The sequence below is a fragment of the Manihot esculenta genome, chromosome 15, assembly GCF_001659605.2.
Source record: "Manihot esculenta cultivar AM560-2 chromosome 15, M.esculenta_v8, whole genome shotgun sequence".
Taxonomy (NCBI): Eukaryota; Viridiplantae; Streptophyta; class Magnoliopsida; order Malpighiales; family Euphorbiaceae; genus Manihot; species Manihot esculenta.
In genome coordinates, this window is record NC_035175.2 from 19,190,586 (window position 1) to 19,208,745 (window position 18,160).

Genomic DNA, 18,160 nt, shown 5'->3' on the forward strand with positions numbered 1-18,160 from the left:
AGTTGAGGACCCAAATAAAACCAAAAGGAACAAAAGGCTCCATACCAGCTGAGCTAAAAGCTAAAATTAGAAAAAACTAAGGTAAGATGTCGACCTCAGAAATAGACCCCAGACCCCACAAATGCCGAATTGAGAATAAAGGAAGAAAAAATTAAGGCAAAAATGAACCCTAGGCACAACGCACACCAATATAGGGAACCAAACAAAAGATCAGGGACAGTAATAAAAGGTGTCAACCTCTAAAAATTGACCTCTGGCACCAAATCAGTCCGGTTAAAGAACCTTAAAACCTAGCCCGGTAAAAGGTCCAAGTATTGAAAGAACAAAAGTGGCTAAGGACGTTTGACAAAACCCTCTTAGAGCCGCGTGATAATAATTGGGATTTTAAAATTTACTCCCTCATAAATCATAAAATGATTAATGATCAAGTAAAAGGGCACTTGATAACCGTCGGGCTCCAAATGTCTGGACCTGAGGTAGCCCAATCAAAAAGAACCGAGTCAGGGCTAAATGAGGGTCCAATACGCAGCGATAGACCCATTTATCCTCGCAAGCCGGACAGGACTTGAACAGGCCCGAGGCATTTTGACCCATATGTTCATTAGCCTCTATGGAAAGATAGACCCCACGATGTTCGAAATCATATCCAAGTGGAGTCGAATGGAATTAAATGATCGCCTGACAAGAGAAAATGATACAGTATGTCCGTACATACTGCTAGCGTAAATATGGCAGAGGGATACGGGCATAGAACGACGGTTACATGTCCAAAAAGATTAAAAAAAAAAAAGAAGGAAAATAAAGGAGGAACGAGGGAAAAATAGAAACCAAGCTTTCCAAAAACTACCTGAGTTTAGACCCATTCTCGAATCTCAAACATCAATAATAAATATTACAGTACTATAAAATTTTAAATTAAACTTATAAATATTCAACTGCAACAAAGTTTAAGTATTCATGTGAGAAAGAATGCAAGTTAAATTATCAAATAAGTCCACTTGTCACTTGGAAAAAAAAAAATTTAAGAGGAGTAAGCATCCAATTTAGATAATTTAGATATTATTTATAAGACTTATTGAATTAAAAAAAATTTATGACTTTTCACATTTATATCTTAAATTTAAAATGTTAGTCAATAAAGTCAATATTTTTATATTTGTCTTACTTTTAGCCATTTGTCTCAATTAATTTTGATAAAAAAAAATTTTAATCCATGTGTCATGCCACATAAAATTATTTCTTAAAAAACCTATTGAATAAAAAAATTCAAACGTTTACGTTAATTCATATTTATATCTAAAACTTTAAATTTTAGATAATAAAATAAAATAATTTTTTATTTATCACGATTATAACTAAGAGAACTAAATTAAATTTGAAAAGTTATAAATAAATTATAATATGATCCCTAAAATTTTATTTGACTAATAAAAAAATCCTTAAAATATATGTTTTTTATTTCAAAAATATCAATTTTTTTTAATCTCATTATTTACTTATCATTTTTATCTTTTTGCTTCCATATACACCATAATTAGTAAATTGATTCTTGTTAATTTGTAAATTGTATTTTGAGCAGCAAATTCTTCATTTCTTGCATGCTTATTTCATTTTCTTTATTTTGGTATGCTTGCTTCTAGTTTTATGTCTATCTTACTTATTAAGTACTTTCATTGCATTTCTAATTCTAATTTGGTGTTTATGAGTATTTTAATTTTAGGAATAATTCGGAAGTGCAATTGAGAGCAACAAGCTTGAGAAGTAAAAAGCTTGAGTGTGTGAGCTTAAAAGAGGGTAAAAGCCAAAAGTTGTGTGAAAACAAGAGTTGAGTGTCATCTTTTGAGTGAAACATGTGAGGGATGAATTGTGAGGTTTTGTTTTTATACTAATGTTATTTGCAATATATAAATCATATCAAGAAGAGATGGCAGGGAGGTTATTCATTCTAATGAGGAGCACGAGATGACACCTGACATAAAAGTATTGTATAAGGCATTTACGTGAGAATTTAGGAGACTAAATGTTAGGATGGATGAGTTGAATGAGAGGGTTAATGAGGTTTCAAAGACTACTACTAAAAATACTAAGAGAAATGATGTGAGACCTAGAGAGTTAAATTTATCTAGCTATGAGGAAGATGAAGTTGATGACAATTTAGTTAGAGGAAGGCTGAGAAGGGAAGAAAGGTGGAAAGATAGAGCATGACATCGGGATAGCAACATCAATGCTATTAAGATAAAAATACCACTATTGAAGGGTAGGTATGAAATAGAAGTTTATTTGGAATGGGAGAGAAGATAGAATTGATTTTTTCATGTAACAACTATTTTGAAGAAAAGAAGGTTAGGCTTAATGCAGTTGAGTTCTCAAACCATGCAAGTATTTGGTGGGATGAATTAAACAAGAATAGAAGGAGAAATGGGGAGGCTCCTATATCTACATGGGAGGAAATGAAGAGATTAATGAAGAAGAGATATGTATCATCCTACTACTATAGAGATGTACATTAACAATTACATAGACTCATACAAGAGTCTAGAATAGTGGAGGATTACCATAAAGAGATGAAAACACTCTAGATCAAAGCAGACATTAAAGAGGATGAAGAGATGACAATGGCAAGATTCTTAGGAGGCTTGAATAAGGAGATTGCTAATGTGGAAGTCCAAGTCTTATTCAAATTTCCACAATAAATGGAGCTCAAATTGGAATAAGAATGAGGATAAGAAGGAAAAGAGTTTGGGTTTCAAGGAGAAAGGCAAAGATGCAAGCAATGCTAAAGAGCATAATAACACTTAACATTATGGTACATATAATTCTTTTTCTAAATCTCCTAAACAAAGGGATAGAAGCATTGTATGCTTTAAGTGTCAAGGACAAGGTCACATTACTTTTGAATACCTAATAGGAAAATAATGTTCTTGAAAGGTAATGAGGTTATTTTTGAGTTTGAACATGATAGTGAAGATTGTCCTGATGTTGATGATATATATGCTGTTAAAGGTGAATATTTGGTTGCTAGGTGTGCATTAAATTTGAATGTGAAAGTAGAGTGTTTAGAGCAAAGGGAGAACATTTCATAGGTGGTAAAGTTTATAACATGATAATAGATGAGGGGGAAGTTGTGCAAATGTAACTAGTATCACTTTGCTTGAGAAGTTGGGGTTGAAATATGAGAAACATCCTACTCCGTACAGACTACAATAGTTGAATGATAATGGAGAAGTTAGAGTTATTAAGAAGGTAATAGTAGCTCAATTATGAGGTACAATGATCATATTGTTTGTGATGTTGTATCTATGCAAGCTAGTCATATGTTGTTGGGTAGGTCTTGGCAATTTGATAAGCGTGTTATAGACTTATTCTATCACTTGTGTGTTCGGGATTTCAAGACGATTCTGCATCATTATTCTATTAGTAGCTCCTTATAATCAACCACCTCAGCAAAAATCTCATAAAAGCTTTGAACTCTAGCCCTTCAAACTTCTTTCTTAGTTTTTATCGAATCTCCCTTTATATCCTCTTTATATACTCAATTTCTAGTAAAAAAATCTTGCACTATCTCTCATATTCTTGAATCTAGAAATAAAAATATCTACTAATTCTTCATTCCTTTTTATTATGCAAGCATAAAATTTAAATATGTCCTTAAACTATATAATGAGGCTTTAAAATATTAAATTTTATCTTTTAATTTAAATTTATCTTTAAACTATTATTAAAAAGTCAAATAAACTGAAATAAGGCTAAATATGCTAAAAAGAGTATACCTCACACTCTCAAATCTTAACTAGTGATGATCTTTTTTAGTCTTTTAGTGATAGTTCAAGAGTAAATTTAAATCAAAAAATAAAATTTGATATTTTTAATCATCTATTTAATTCAGGGGCAAATTTTACATTTTAGCTATTCTGTCACACATACCTCCAACTCAATCCTACCTTTTCAGTACATTGTTGGAAGTTTTCTTGAAACTCCTATTGTGTTCTACTTTCAACTTATGGCTTTCTGCTCAGCTAGTAACTTAGCTATTCTGCCACATATACCTCCAACTCAACCCTACCTTTCCGGTACATTGTTGGAAGTTTTCTTGAAGTTCCTATTGCATTCTACTTTCAACTTATGGCTTTTTAGTCGGCTAGTAACTTCCCATTTTTGGTTAAATACTAATAATTTTTTGTATTTATCCATTAAAAATAAATTACTATTATATCTTTAGGCTACTTTATTAAATTAATATAATTAAAACAATTTTAAAAATAATTAATTTAATTAATAAAAAGCCTAAAATAATGTAATAGCTCAATAAAATTGTTTTTAGTGGAAACATATATAAAATAGAATTTTTGTTTAAGGATGATTGTTGCAATATATTGAAATCCATGAATTGTTAACATCTTTTAAATCTAATTGAGCATGATAAAAATAGGCAAAATTAGTAGAAATAGTCAAATCTTTTTATTTTTTATCGCTTTTAATTTTATCTAATCTATCATAATTTCAAATATTAATATTAATTCTAGTGAAAACCTTAATTTAAACTTAAAAAATTATTTACATCACTACTACAAAAATATATCTAAAATGGCGATAATAAATTATTATTTTATGTACTTTAATTATAATTATAGGTCAATAATAATATTTAAAAGAACTATTATGTTTGTTTCCCTGACTAAATATAAGATAATAGTTTAATTATTTTTTATAATAAATAAAAATTGCTATTAAAATTTTTATTTAAGGTATATTATTTTATATAATAAAAAATGTTTATTTATAAGATTTTTAAATTATTGTCAAATTATTATTAAAGCAATAATTTCATAATTGCTTTAAAAAATGCTATTGCCTAAAACTTTAAAATAGTATCACATGTGCAGTCAAGTCAGAAAAAAAAATATTTTTTTTTAATCTTTAAATCTAAATTCCAACTATGGTTAATCTAAAAAGTAAAACGGCTACGTTTTTATCTCCAAAAACCATTTGTACAATCTTTTCCTTTCTTCTTCAAAATTATTCTTCTTCGGCTTAGGATTTTTGGGGCAAATGAATGCAATGGAATCTCATGATAAAAGAATGACTTCTCGCTATAGGGATGTTAGAGATTCATCATCGATAAATTCAAGAAGCAACGATATGAGTGAGATTCAGTTAGTTTAATTGGAAATATTGGCCAAATACATTGTAGACATAACCTTCCGATAAAAATAGTTACATTTCAACCACGAGAGGAAATGAGATGTCTATTTTGGAAGGTGAAACATACTCTTTCTATTGGTTTAGCTATTGGTTCAACTACTGTACAATGGCTTATTACTGAGGTAAATCCTTCTTTCAGAATGCAACAAGTCGTGGATTCTTTCATTAGATTGATATAGAAGTAGTTGCATATAAGAAGGTTGTGTATGATGGGTTATTTAAAAAGATTAATGAACTGAATTCAACTATTCTGCAAAAGAAAGAATTTGAGAGAGAGTTGTTAATTCAATTAAAGAAAGCTGAGGAGAAGGCTAAAAGTGATGATGAAGTCTGCATAGAAAAAGCTTCAAGCTGTTAGTTAGATTGAAGATGTTTGATAACTGCTGCTGTTACCCGGATTGCAATCGAGCCCTTGCAGGGGAGAGTAACCCACCAGAACCCACTACGCAAGCCTATCCATTAGCACGCGATCCAAATCACGCTCAAGCAGGCCGAGTAGATTGGGACCCAACCCCAACAAAGAGAAATTCAGTTCACCTGATTTGATGGGTCAGTGGGGAATGAACCCATCTACATTCAGGACCCTGTCAGCAAGAGCGCGGGAGGAAATTAAACAGTCGTCTGATGAAGGAGAAAGAGAGAGTACGTCCGTACGTATGATTATATATGATAGTGACATTGTTATACGTCACTAGAGAACAAATGAAAAAAAGAATAAAGGCAAAAAGGCTAAACCATTCAGACTAAACTTATTTACATATATCCTAATCCTAACATTTATTGGATCTCAGCTCATCAATGTTAATAAGTTAAAGTGTAAAATGAAAATAGCTAAAAGGAAATACAAGATACTTAAAAGGAATAGAATTCAATGTGATTTTCATTTTTTTCGTGTATTGATATAAGAATTAGTAGAAATTGAACAAAAATCATCTTTGTATTTAGCTTAGGCAATTAACATTCAATGAAAAGCGTGGATTATTTTACTGAAAGTATGTCTTCATGGCAACCAACACTTGTTTAGAAAGCTATTGATATGATTGTGTGGGCATAGAGTTTTCTCAAAGTGGTAAGGTAAAAGAGTTGAATTATACTTGGGTGACGCATATTAAATATCATAAAACCAAAGAACATAGAGCTAATAATCTAAAGTTAGTAACGACCGATAAAGAAGTTAGGGTGATGTTCTTAGAAGGTTTTCATCATGGTTTTTGAAGATTCACATTGAGGCAATTGATAGTAATGGACACCAAGAAGCTTCAGATGCAATTAATTTAGAACAAGTTGTGGAAGTTCATGTGCATGAAGCGCCCAGTGAAGGAGTTTCTACGAATGATGAGAGTGGTCATGATTTCATAGCAGATTGTGATATAGAGAATGAGACTGAAAATTACATACCAATGATATTGATTCAAAATACATTTGAGTTTTTAAAACTATAAAAATTATTTAATGTGCTTTTAATATATAAAAATTAATTAGTTATTTTTGCAATATTAAAAGGCTAAATAATTTATAATTTCATTAATTTTTCAGATATATAATTTATTTTAAGGTTTATAATTTAATTTTATATTATATTAATATAATATAAAATTTATATTAATTTAAAATTTAAAAATTATTTTTATTTATAATTATATGATATTATAAAATACTATTTTGACGGAAAATTAAACCGTTTGTCATCAAATAAATACATAACAGACTATGATAACGAAAAAAATTTATAAAATCACGTGAAATTTATCTATTTCCGGGTATACCCCTATAAAATGCCAAGGGGAAAACCCGAAACCAAGACCAAGTTTCCAAAAGTGTCTTGCTTGCTAGTTGCCCAGAAAGAGAAAGAGAGACCAATGGGAAGTTTATTCTCTGCCCCAGCAGCAGACGCCGCCGAAGATTCCTCATCAGCGGATCACGGTGGAGTCACAACTTTCCACTCCTCTGCGCGATGGCAGCTTCACTTCAATTCCATCAAAGATTCATCCCAGCTGGTACATATTCTCTCCGTTTATCTATATCTACTTAATTAGAATTTGATGTAGGGATCTGGGATTTATAGTGTCAATGTGTAATTTTCGAGGGAAGATGGTAATAGATTTTGCTGCATCGTGGTGTGGACCTTGTAAGTTAATTGAACCAGAAGTCAAAGCCATGGCTGCTAAGTTCACTGATGTCCAGTTTGCCAAGATCGATGTGGATGAATTGTCTGTATGTGTTTGTGTTTTTTCCTCAGTTATTTAATTGTCGATTTGATTGATTTTGATTTGGGATTTCGATGATTTTGGTGTTTGTGTTTGCGTTTGTTTGGTAGGATGTTGCCCAGGGATTTGGAATTCATGCCATGCCAACATTTGTGTTGGTGAAGAAAGGGCAGGAAGTGGATAGGATTGTGGGAGCCAAGAAGGAAGAGCTTCAGAAGAAGATTGAGAAGCACAGAGCCACTTGATGCCTTCCTTCATTATGTAACGTACAATATAACTTTACTTAATTGAGAAGCCATTGCTGCTAAGTGCTAATGTGATGATAAATAATGAACAATGGTTCTTATTGTAAAACAACTATGCACATCTTTTCTGATTCCCTTAATTGTCAAATGCTTGACTCCAATGAGATTCTTCTTTTTTTGTGGGAATGGGTATAGAATTCTGATTATTTTGAGAATGATTATGTGACACATTCGTTGTTGGATTATCTTCCAAGTGAAGCATGCACTTTCAATAATGAAAGACGCTCATCTAGTGATGTTGGAAAAATATTTTTCTATTGTTTTCTTTTATAACAAAGTATATATATATATATATATATATAGGCAATGCAGTAGTAATTTGTTATAAATAAATAAGTATTTATTATAAATATTTATTTACAATATTAAGAAATCATATTTATGATATAAATAATATGTATTCAAAATTAAAATAAAATTTTAAATACATTTTATAATAATTTGTTTTTTTAGTTATAAAAAATATGACTTGAAATTTTTTAGATGAAAAATTGTTTTTCTCATTTTCCATAAAAAGAAGAACTGTTTTACATGAATAAATAGACTCTCATTCAGAAATGAACATGTTCATCTAACAATGAAAGATGCCAATCCAATAGATGTAACTTTGTTCCCCAATAGATTCCAGTAAAACCAGTCAATTTGATTTGATGATAGTGGTAATAGGAGATGTTGATGCCTTGATGGTGATGCTAGTGGCTGCAAGAGTAGACATAAGTTCCTTAGTTTCTTCAGTGTCATAAAAATATACCTTTTTTTTATTCGTTTCAAATTATATCTCACCTTTTCTTATGAGATGTAAATGTAATTTATAACTTTTCTATAAACCCTTAACATATCTCACAATAGGATATGGAATGAAAAAAAAAAATTTATTAATTTTAAAAATAACTTAATAATTGAATAATATGAATGAATATATTAGAAAAGATAACATAAATTTATTAACTTAAATATCTTAAATACAGTTTTTTAAGTCCATGTGATTATAATGGGTGGGACAAAGAAAGTTGTTGTAGTAAATGGAGAAAGTTAAAGTTTATAAGGTCAGTTGACATACTGATTTCATTGTTAACTTCAACACTAATTTTTACAAAAATATTAATATATAACCCTTAAATATTAAATAGTTTCACTTTTAACATTTATAATTTTATAAAGATTTTTATAATAATGAGTTTTATTGAATTGAATTATTAATTATTATTAGTTTATTTTTAAAATAATTTATTATTAATTTATTTTTAATTGTGTTGAAATTACATTTTTAGATATGCATACAAGATTGTCAAAAATTATTATTATATATTTGGTCTTTTTATTAGATGGATAGATAAATATTAGATTTACAAACTAGTTAATAGCAAGAATTGGATTAGAAATTACAACTTTAAGGTTATGAAGTGGATTATATGAAGCCTTTGTGGCCATTTTGCTCTGTTATACACTTAAATTTTCTTGACATTAGAAACCCATTTGACAAAATGGAGCAATGAAAGATCCATCCGTATGTTCTCAGCAGATGAAGAGAAGAATAGAAGAAACTTAGAAAACAAAATAAGGTTATAACAAAAGTTTTGTTGCATATACTGTGAAACACCTGTCCTAGAATATGATACACAAAGCTAGTGGATTATGGTTTTTATAGATTCAGAAGATGAAATTACACATTTCACTCTCATCTTTCAAAACTACAACATTACCTCTGAGGATCCAAAAACTATCACATCTCTCAAACTGTGTATGCTTGCTGAATCGTGTCGATGTCTAGGCCCTTCAGTCTCACTACTGATTCAACATGCCCTTTCAGTGTATGCAGTTCTCTCAGTCTGCAGGCAGCAAAAGGAAATTTCTCACATGTTTAACCATTCTAACATTCAATTACTAGAAGCAAATTTCTCAGTCTGCAAGCTATCTTTTCATTTGTATAAACTGTTTTTTTTTTTTAATCATCTTTATATACTCAAATTCATTTAACATAAACTAGAATAAACATATGGGTTGCAAACAGACACATGCACACAAAGAAACTTGTGATAAAAATCAAATTAATTTATTGTGAGAAAAGCGTACCTTGCAATCTCAGCTCGTCTTTTTGCCTCTTCAGCCATCTGATTAAGTTCAGTGTAATTACTGCGCTCATGGAACATCTTGGTATCAGGTGGATGCAAACCATGCAGGGTCCTTTGTGCATGTGCCCATTTAAGCTCACGTTCTTCCTTTCCGAAATCCTTTTTCCTTGTGAAGGCAATCTAGAAAACAGAAAATTTTCATCGTAAATAGTCAGCATAACTGTGAGAGCTAAGAGGTTCCACAGGTAAAAAAAACTTCATTGATCCAAAGCCATTTGTACCCTTTGCTCGATAACAAGATCCCAAGCTTTCCCACTCAAGGCGTATCGGACGATGAACTTGATAAAATCAAGTGGGAAATAGAAGATAAGGTTGTAAAGCCAGACAACGCCAGCCCAACCCCATCCAGTGCCCTCAATTGCAGCGAAGCTCCAGTTTGCATAGACGGCAATTAAAGTAGCGATCTGCCATTGAAAGAAAAACAAGTACTGAATCATTTTTCCTAGTAGTAATTGACATGATAGAAACAGAGTTCCAAATTAAATTTCACTTACAAGCTGAGCAACAACAAAAGCTGCTACGAGTAAAAGGCCAGGACGTTCAATAAACGACCAACTCCTAGACCGAGTCACAAATATGAGGGCCTGGCTAATGGTGCTCACTTGCAGGTAGACTGCTGAGGCAAGCTTTCTAAAGTCTTCCTCATCCTTCTTTTGAAGGCTTGAAACCCCAAATGTTTTCTGGGAATTATAGGTCGCCCAACCGTTCATTATAAGGTGAAAAAAATCATGTAAACAAGAGCAGAGAGGAAAAGAATATTTATCGACATCTTTATAAGATAATGTATAATCACATCAAAATGTAATATCAAGTTAATGGCATTTAGTGCTGTATTGAAGTCCTTGTTACCAACATAAATTGGGGAAGGCAAAATGTTCATTAGGGTGATCTTTTTAGCATGATGAAGAACTCTAACAAAAACTCCAAAATGATTAGACGAGACTGAGCTAACTGCAATGGTCGCATACACAGTGCACACATCTCTCAGGAGATGTTTCTGTTATGCATCTGTGCAATTTTACGAGGACATGGACAGAAGATATAACTTTCATCCCTCTTTTTTGAATATTGATAGAAGGAAAGAACAAGAGACGAAGAGACCAAGCTTAAGCAGTTAACAACACCCTTAAAACAATGACAATACAGAAACTTGAACTGGATTGATTCCAACAAACTATTCAAAATAGTTTATGTCTTACAGGAAAGAAATCTGTCCTGTATGCTGCCCAAAAGAAAATGACAGTCATCATAGCCAAGTAGCCACCAAGAATGATTCCAGTTGTAAATATTTCTGCCAACTTCCAACTGTCTGGCTGAGGAGATGGTTTCACTCTATCCTTTGATATTGTCATAATGGTGCCTGGTACAGCGTACACATTGTAAATATTAATAGAAAAGTTCACTAAACCAGAAAGCCGTCCAGTTCCAAGAAACAATTTTGAGTATAGTAACAATAAATTTTATGAATAAAAGTGAAGGGAATCAAGGTGCAGGAGCCAGGAGAGAAGGCATCCTCCTGTAAAACCCAACAGACAACTACAAACAAAAACATAAGAACAAGACTAGAAAAGTAATCCTTCAATGAATATAATTAACAACCAACAAAAACCCACTGAAATTTCCTTAAGTATAATCCTGTATTGAAGCTAAAAAACAATAATAACAAAAACTTGTTCTGCAACAAATCAAAGGAATCTCTCCATCCACATATTCCAAAAGAAAAGAAACAAAGCACGCGCACACAATCCATCTTAATAAAAATACAGTCTCTTGAATATTCAATGTTCCTCAAAAAACTCTGAAAAGCTGATTCTAAGTTGCCAAAGACACCAAATTCCTATAATTTATATTTATCCTCAACCCACAAAAAAATTCATTAAGAAAATGATACCGGCATACTGGTAAAAAAAAAAAATAAATCTGCACCCACTATATCAAAGAGGAGATACAAACCATCATTAAGGATAGCAATGATCAGCACCATGAAGGGTGGGAAGTCAAACTGCCAGATGAGTGCCAGCAACATAAAGCCAAGCTGCCACAAAAGAAATCCAATAAGCTATACTGCGTGTCGCCCAGAATTATGGTCTGACTATAATTACAACACTAGAAGTGCAATTTAACTAATAAATTAAGTACTATTACTCAATATAAGTTTAAAAAGCTAAAATCAAACAATTTACCACGATACGGATTGTAATTGAGACTGCATATATCTGCCGTAGAAGAAGAAGCAAACAATGTTAATTAACCATGCTATGGATTAGGTTTCGTGAAAGTTCAACTCGCAGATTCTGGATTCAATTAAGTTTCTATTGGAAGGGACATAATTTTTTTTTCCTGATCCTAGGCAGCCCATACAGCAATAAATTCTGAATAATGAATCTAGTAATTGGTATTTAAGCTCACTGTGTAATTTTTCATCCTCTGGAATATTGCCCGACTAGTTAGGACAGCACTAATGATAACACTGAGACCAGGTTCTGTTAGGACAATGTCAGAAGCACTACGAGCTGCATCAGTTGCATCAGCAACAGCTATTCCAATGTCAGCCTTCTTAAGAGCAGGAGCATCATTTACTCCATCACCAGTCATTCCGCATATATGTTTCCTAGCTTGTAAACGTTTGACAATCTCGTACTTGTGCTCTATTCAAATGATAAAACAATGCAGGTCAATTCAAATAAGCAAAATCATCAGATGGAAGGAAAACCAAACAATGCATAGAAAAAGGATGAAATACCAGGGAAAACACCAGCAAATCCATCTGCTTTTTCAATAAGTTCGTCAACAGGCAAAGCAGCAATTGACTCATCCTTGTTATGTCCTAATAAGGCTGATGAAGGATACATATTGGTTCCCATTCCGAGACGGCGTCCTGTTTCCTTTGCTATTGCTAGTTGATCACCTAATAGAAGATTAAAAGTATCAGGTATATGAATTGTCAATCAAAATTATCAAATAACACCCGGTAAAAAGGTCGAACTATCCTACAAGACCTGCAAAAGGTGCTGAAGAGTGTCCAACCACAAATTTTATGATCATAATTTCAGGAAAAAAAATGAATACTTGCCTGTTATCATTTTCACATTTACCCCAAGATTCAATGCCCTTCGTATAGTATCTGCACTATCATGTCTAGGTGGGTCAAACAGAGGCATGAGGCCAATAAATTGCCAGGGACCTCCTGAGCTTTCCTTTCTACCATCGGGAACATCCTGTGCATTAATTGATCACAATAGTCAATAATTTTAACCAAGTTGACTCTATGATAAGACATAAAGACATGGGTGATACACTTTACCTGGTATGCCACTGCAAGAGATCGTAAACCCCGTTCTGCAAACTTATCGATCACTGCATGAACTCTACGTTCTACCTCTGATTTGTTGTGTACAAGATTCAGAATCTAAATACCAAACAGCAAACATGAATTTATGCAATATGGAATTGCCAGCACATCGAAGTATATAGCTGCTGATGGGTGTACCTGCTCTGGTGCACCTTTGCTGACACGATGCATTTTGCCTTCACTATCAATATATGTCAGAGCAGTTCGCTTGTCCATTGGGTTGAAAGGAAGGAAGTGAATTTCTTGAATATTAGCTCGTGCCTTGTTGAAATCAGAAGCCAAAACAAATTAAAACAATAAACAAAACAGCCAAGATTAAGTGGTATGATTTATGCGTCATATAACTTATCTCAGTTTCTAAACCTCAAAGTTACATTTGCTAAGCAAAGTATATGTGTAGAAGATATTATCTGATCTATCGATCTACCTCTTTTGGATCAGCCAACATTCCCACTATTGCAGCATCTATTGCATCCTGGTTTTCTACTCGAGAAGCTCTTGCTGCCATCAGAACCACAGTATCTGCGTCTACTCCTTTAGCTAAAATCTGCACATTTAAATCCATGTGAAATATAGAAATGGCAATAAAAACTTAAAATGGGATCATGAATTCCAGAAATATGAGCACCAACCTCAATCAAATTCTTATCAACTGTAAGTTTATTCAAGGTTAGAGTTCCAGTTTTGTCACTGCAAAGAACATCCATGCCTGCCATTTCTTCTATCGCTGTCATTCGTTTTGTTATAGCTCCCTGCAAGTATAGATCAATACATGCCTGACACCATCAAATATGATCATCTAAAAGTTTGCAATGCTGTGATACCTACAATTACCGACCTGCTGAGATAAACGATGGGACCCTATTGCCATTGTCACAGATAAAACTGTCGGCATTGCAATAGGAATGCCTCCAATGAGAAGTACTAGTAAATTATCAATTCCTGGACGGTATTTTCGGTGTTGAATTGGGTACATGACAATTATTTCTATTATCATCCCCATGGCTATGGAGCATATACAGAAATTCCCAATAGCAGTCAATACCTGTTGTCAAATGAACAACTAGGAGGCATGAGTAAGCAAAACGGAAAACGGCTTTCTTAAATTTATAGTATCCTATCACCTTCTCGTTTCTGATAGCTACGTTGAACAAATGAATGTAGATTGGATCTCCATACCTTTTGAAAGTGTCCAACTTGATTTGTCGTATCCACAAGATGGGCAGCCTTGCCAAAGAATGTATGAACACCTGTAGCAATGACCACAGCTTCAATCTCTCCTTGCTTGCATGTAGAACCTGAATAAACACTGTCACCCGGTCCTTTTGTCACAGGAAGAGACTCGCCGGTAAGAGCAGACTGTTATCCAACGTAAAAGCGCAGGCCACTTGAGCATTTCAACTTCACCATAGCTAAACTTATACAGAAGAATGGGCGAGTTGCGAAATTACCTGATCAATTTTCAATGGATCACCTTCAAGAAGACGAGCATCTGCAGGAAGGATATCTCCAAGCTTAATGCTGATAATATCACCAGGAACAAGAATGGAAGCATCGTCCTCAATCCAGCTTCCATCTCGAAGGATCTGAAACAATTCAGTTAAGAATTGATGAACAAAATGAGTAAACATTTAACAAGTTGAGCTCAGAATAGCACGCTGACATCTCCAGGCATAAAAAATGCAAAAGGCCATTGAAGAATCCATAAGCATCCACCCAATAGCAGTAAGAAGCTATATGACAAAGAAAAAGCATAAGAGTTCTTCTGTCCATACCTTGGCTTTGGGAGCAAGACGAGCCATGAGAGCAGCAGCAGCATTACCAGCGTTGTTCTCTTCTATGAAACTAATTGTAGAATTTATGAGAAGCAAAGTAATAATTCCTACAAAATCTTGCCAGTCAGGTGGTTTCCCCTGAAAAAATTTAAAAGAAAGCATTAAGTTCAGACAGTCGAACAGAAATCTGAACAAGATCAAATAAGCTGTTTAAAGAAAAATCTTGCTGTTGAAGAGAAAAAGGAAGGAAATATCCAGGCACGTCTCTCTCTCTCTCTCTCTCTCTCTCTCTCTCTCTCTCTCTCCCCGTGCTTAAACTTTTATGTGTGCACTCGTATGGACTCAGTTGGAGCTGTCAATTTTCTCGGCAAGCAAACAACAAAAATAAGATAAGGATTCTCACTCCTCCATTGGCAAGTGCAATAGCCATGATAGCTGCTGCCTCCATGACCCATGAAAGAGGGTTCCACATAAAACCCAAGAACTTCAAAATCTTACTCTCCTGCAAAACTCAAACCAACCCAACAGACATGCATTAGCAGTTTCCTCAGGACCACAGACACATAGAAAGATAGAGATAGATAGAGAGAGAGAGGAGATGAAAGAAACTTGGCCTCTGTTTTTCTTTTTATGGCAAATTCAATTGAAAACAACTTCTGCAGAAAATTTCTACAGACACCATTCATTTTATTTTAGCATATCATATAAATCCCAGAAAAAGTTGGCCACTGAGAGAAGAAAACAAGTAATATTCATGAACCTGCTTTTCCTCAAGCTTATTATATCCAAAAATAGCAAGTCTCTGCTCTGCAGCCTCTGTAGTGAGACCATTTGAATTACATCTCAGAGTTTGAAAAACCTCTTCAATTGGCACGTTCTCCTGCGCTCACCAATCCGAAAAATTCGTCACAAATACTAACCCAAAACCCAGAGAACCGAGAAAACCCAAAACCCAAAAATTCTTCAGTCCAAAACATAAAAAAAGATGAACTTTTGATTAACAAACAGCAAACAGAGAAGATGGGTTCAGTTTGTTTCATTTTGTTTTGTGCTTTTTGTTTTTAAATCGTACCAAATCCACAGCTTCCTTCAGGACAGCCTCCAAGGTTTCATCTTTGTCACCCATGACTGTCTGATTTTCACAGAGCTCCGCAAAAAACAGATAAATCCTTTCAACCGAAAAGAATAAAGGACATGGATCGATAATATCAAGAACAGCAGTCAGATAACTCTGTTTCACCTATCTTCTCTTTCTCTGTCTGGGTCTAGAAGCTTGGATTGGCAGCTTTCTGTGGCACTATTGTTCCTTTGTTGCGGATAAATAGCTCTTCATGTACTTGGCAGGTACACTATGCTTATTTCACCCGACCAAAATTATAATAAAATTACGATTCCTCGCACGAGTCTTCCACGTTCCAACACCTGTCCAATTTTATAAATGTTAAATAAACTAATATATATATATAATAAAATTTAGTTATAATTTGCTAAAATTTATATAAATAGGATCAATTTTATTTTAGGAACATTCGTTTTTATCCTCTCCTTCTCTTTAAAATTTATTTTCTCTCCCTATAATTTTTTAGCCTTGTAATCAGCGGTATCTATTACTTTCATGTGCATTCTATGAAATTGTATCCATACTTTTTTTTACGTGCTCTCGTTCTATTACTCTACTTTGTGTAATTTTTTTATTTTTTTGGTACTTGCAATTATTAACTTTCTATCTACATATTATTATAATTGTCGGCATATTTTTAACCTCACAAAACGGATTCATCTCATTATGAGATATTACAGTACTATATTGCGCTATTGTTGGTTCCTCACAAAAAAAAAAACCCTAAAATGAAAAATCTCTCAAAAAAAATAGATATCAAAGAGAAAAATCTCATTAAGGTAAGACTCAGAAAGACAGACCACTAAAGTCAGGCTAGAAAGACAGACTACTAAAGTCAGATCGAAAAAACAAACCACTAAGATTAGATCGAAAAGGCAAAGTCGAGAGGACAACCCACTAAAATTAGGTTGGAAAGGTAGACCACTAAGGTTAGGTCGAAATGACAAGACTTAGAAGGGCAGACCACTAAGGTCAGGCCGAAAGGGAAACACCTAGAAAGGTAGACCACTGAGGTCGGGTCGGAAGGGTGGACCACCAAGATCAAGTATTCCAAAAGAAAAACCAGTAAGGTTAGACCCTTTCAAAAGGAAGACAACCAACATCTGACCTTGCAAAAGAGCAAACCACCAAGGTCAGACGTTCCAAAGGAAGAACATTAGAACTTTTAAAAGGAAGACCTCAAAAAGGAAGGTCTCACTAAGGTAAGACCCGGAAGGGCAGACAGTGAGTCAGACTGAAAGGGCGGACTACTCAGGTCAGGTCGAAAGGGCAAAATCTGAAAGAGCAGACCACTAAAGCCAGACCACTAAGGGCAGGTTAAAAGCGTAAGGTTAGAATGCTAGACCACCAAGGTAGACATTTCGAAAGGAAGACCATCAAGGTCAGATCCTTTCAAAAGGAAGACTACCAAGGTCAGACCTTTCAAAAGGAAGACTACCAAGGTCCGACCTTTCAAAAGGAAGACTACCAAGGTCCGACCTTCCAAAAGAGCAAACCACAAAGGTCAAACTGTCCAAAGGAAGAATACTAAGGTTAGACCTTCCAAAAGGAAGACCACTAAGGTTAGACCTTCCAAAAGGAAGACCACTAAGGTTAGATCTTCCAAAAGAGCAGACCACCAAGGTTAGATCTTCCAAAAGAGCAGACCACCAAGGTTAGATCTTCCAAAAGAGCAGACCACCAAAGTCAATCCTTTTAAAGGAATAACACCAAAGTTAGACCTTCCAAAAGAAAAACCACCCAGATCAAACCTTCCAAAAGAGCAAACCACCAAAGTCAGACCTTCCAAAAAAAGAATACTAAAGTTAGACCTTCCAAAAAGAAGACCACCAAGATCAGACGTTTCAAAAGAAAAACTATCAAGAAGCAGACCACTAAGGTCATACTAGAAGGGCAAACCATTAAGGTCAGGTCGAAAAGGTAACACCCAAAAGGACAGACTACTAATATCAGGTCGGAAGAGCAGACTACTAAGGTCAAGCCGGAAGGGTAGACCATCAAGATCAGACCTTTCAAAAGGAAGACCACCAATGTTTGACCTTCTAAAAGAACAGACTACTAAGGTCA

At 33.9% G+C, this 18,160-nt stretch overlaps 2 protein-coding genes across 3 annotated transcripts; one reads left to right on the forward strand and one right to left on the reverse strand.

Moving 5' to 3' along the window:
* The first annotated feature begins 6,962 nt into the window (after window positions 1-6,962).
* On the forward strand, window positions 6,963-7,815 carry LOC110601115 (thioredoxin H2). The gene is made up of 3 exons (XM_021738130.2): window positions 6,963-7,199; window positions 7,294-7,416; window positions 7,520-7,815. Exons 1-3 carry the CDS (start codon window positions 6,978-6,980, stop codon window positions 7,652-7,654), a joined length of 480 nt encoding a protein of 159 aa, XP_021593822.1. The 5' UTR covers window positions 6,963-6,977; the 3' UTR covers window positions 7,655-7,815.
* A 1,422-nt stretch (window positions 7,816-9,237) lies between these two features.
* Window positions 9,238-16,306, reverse strand: LOC110601870 (plasma membrane ATPase 3). 2 transcript variants are annotated; one of them, XM_021739246.2, is made up of 21 exons: window positions 16,046-16,305; window positions 15,734-15,853; window positions 15,377-15,475; window positions 14,974-15,111; window positions 14,650-14,784; window positions 14,378-14,557; window positions 14,037-14,243; window positions 13,831-13,950; window positions 13,626-13,745; window positions 13,337-13,459; window positions 13,151-13,255; window positions 12,920-13,064; window positions 12,590-12,754; window positions 12,256-12,494; window positions 12,030-12,062; window positions 11,800-11,881; window positions 11,046-11,206; window positions 10,341-10,526; window positions 10,068-10,250; window positions 9,788-9,966; window positions 9,238-9,543 (listed from the first exon to the last, which is right to left on the reverse strand). In XM_021739246.2, the coding sequence occupies exons 1-21, from the start codon at window positions 16,097-16,099 to the stop codon at window positions 9,447-9,449; spliced, it is 2,871 nt and encodes a 956-aa protein (XP_021594938.1). In that variant the 5' UTR covers window positions 16,100-16,305; the 3' UTR covers window positions 9,238-9,446. The 2 variants fall into 2 exon arrangements, with proteins under 2 accessions (XP_021594938.1, XP_021594939.1); XM_021739247.2 differs by lacking the exon at window positions 12,030-12,062 and having other exon boundaries at window positions 16,046-16,306.
* Between the last annotated feature and the right edge of the window lie 1,854 nt (window positions 16,307-18,160).

Coding starts and splice junctions, on each gene's coding strand:
- LOC110601115 (XM_021738130.2), top strand. CDS start 6,978: ATGCCAAGGGGAAAACCCGAAACCAAGACCAAGTTTCCAAAAGTGTCT. Junction 7,200..7,293: donor TCAAAGATTCATCCCAGCTG/GTACATATTCTC, acceptor TTTCGAGGGAAG/ATGGTAATAGATTTTGCTGC. Junction 7,417..7,519: donor TCGATGTGGATGAATTGTCT/GTATGTGTTTGT, acceptor TTTGTTTGGTAG/GATGTTGCCCAGGGATTTGG.
- LOC110601870 (XM_021739246.2), bottom strand. CDS start 16,099: ATGGGTGACAAAGATGAAACCTTGGAGGCTGTCCTGAAGGAAGCTGTG. Junction 14,244..14,377: donor AAGTTGGACACTTTCAAAAG/GTATGGAGATCC, acceptor ATTTGACAACAG/GTATTGACTGCTATTGGGAA. Junction 13,746..13,830: donor TTGATAAGAATTTGATTGAG/GTTGGTGCTCAT, acceptor TTAAATGTGCAG/ATTTTAGCTAAAGGAGTAGA.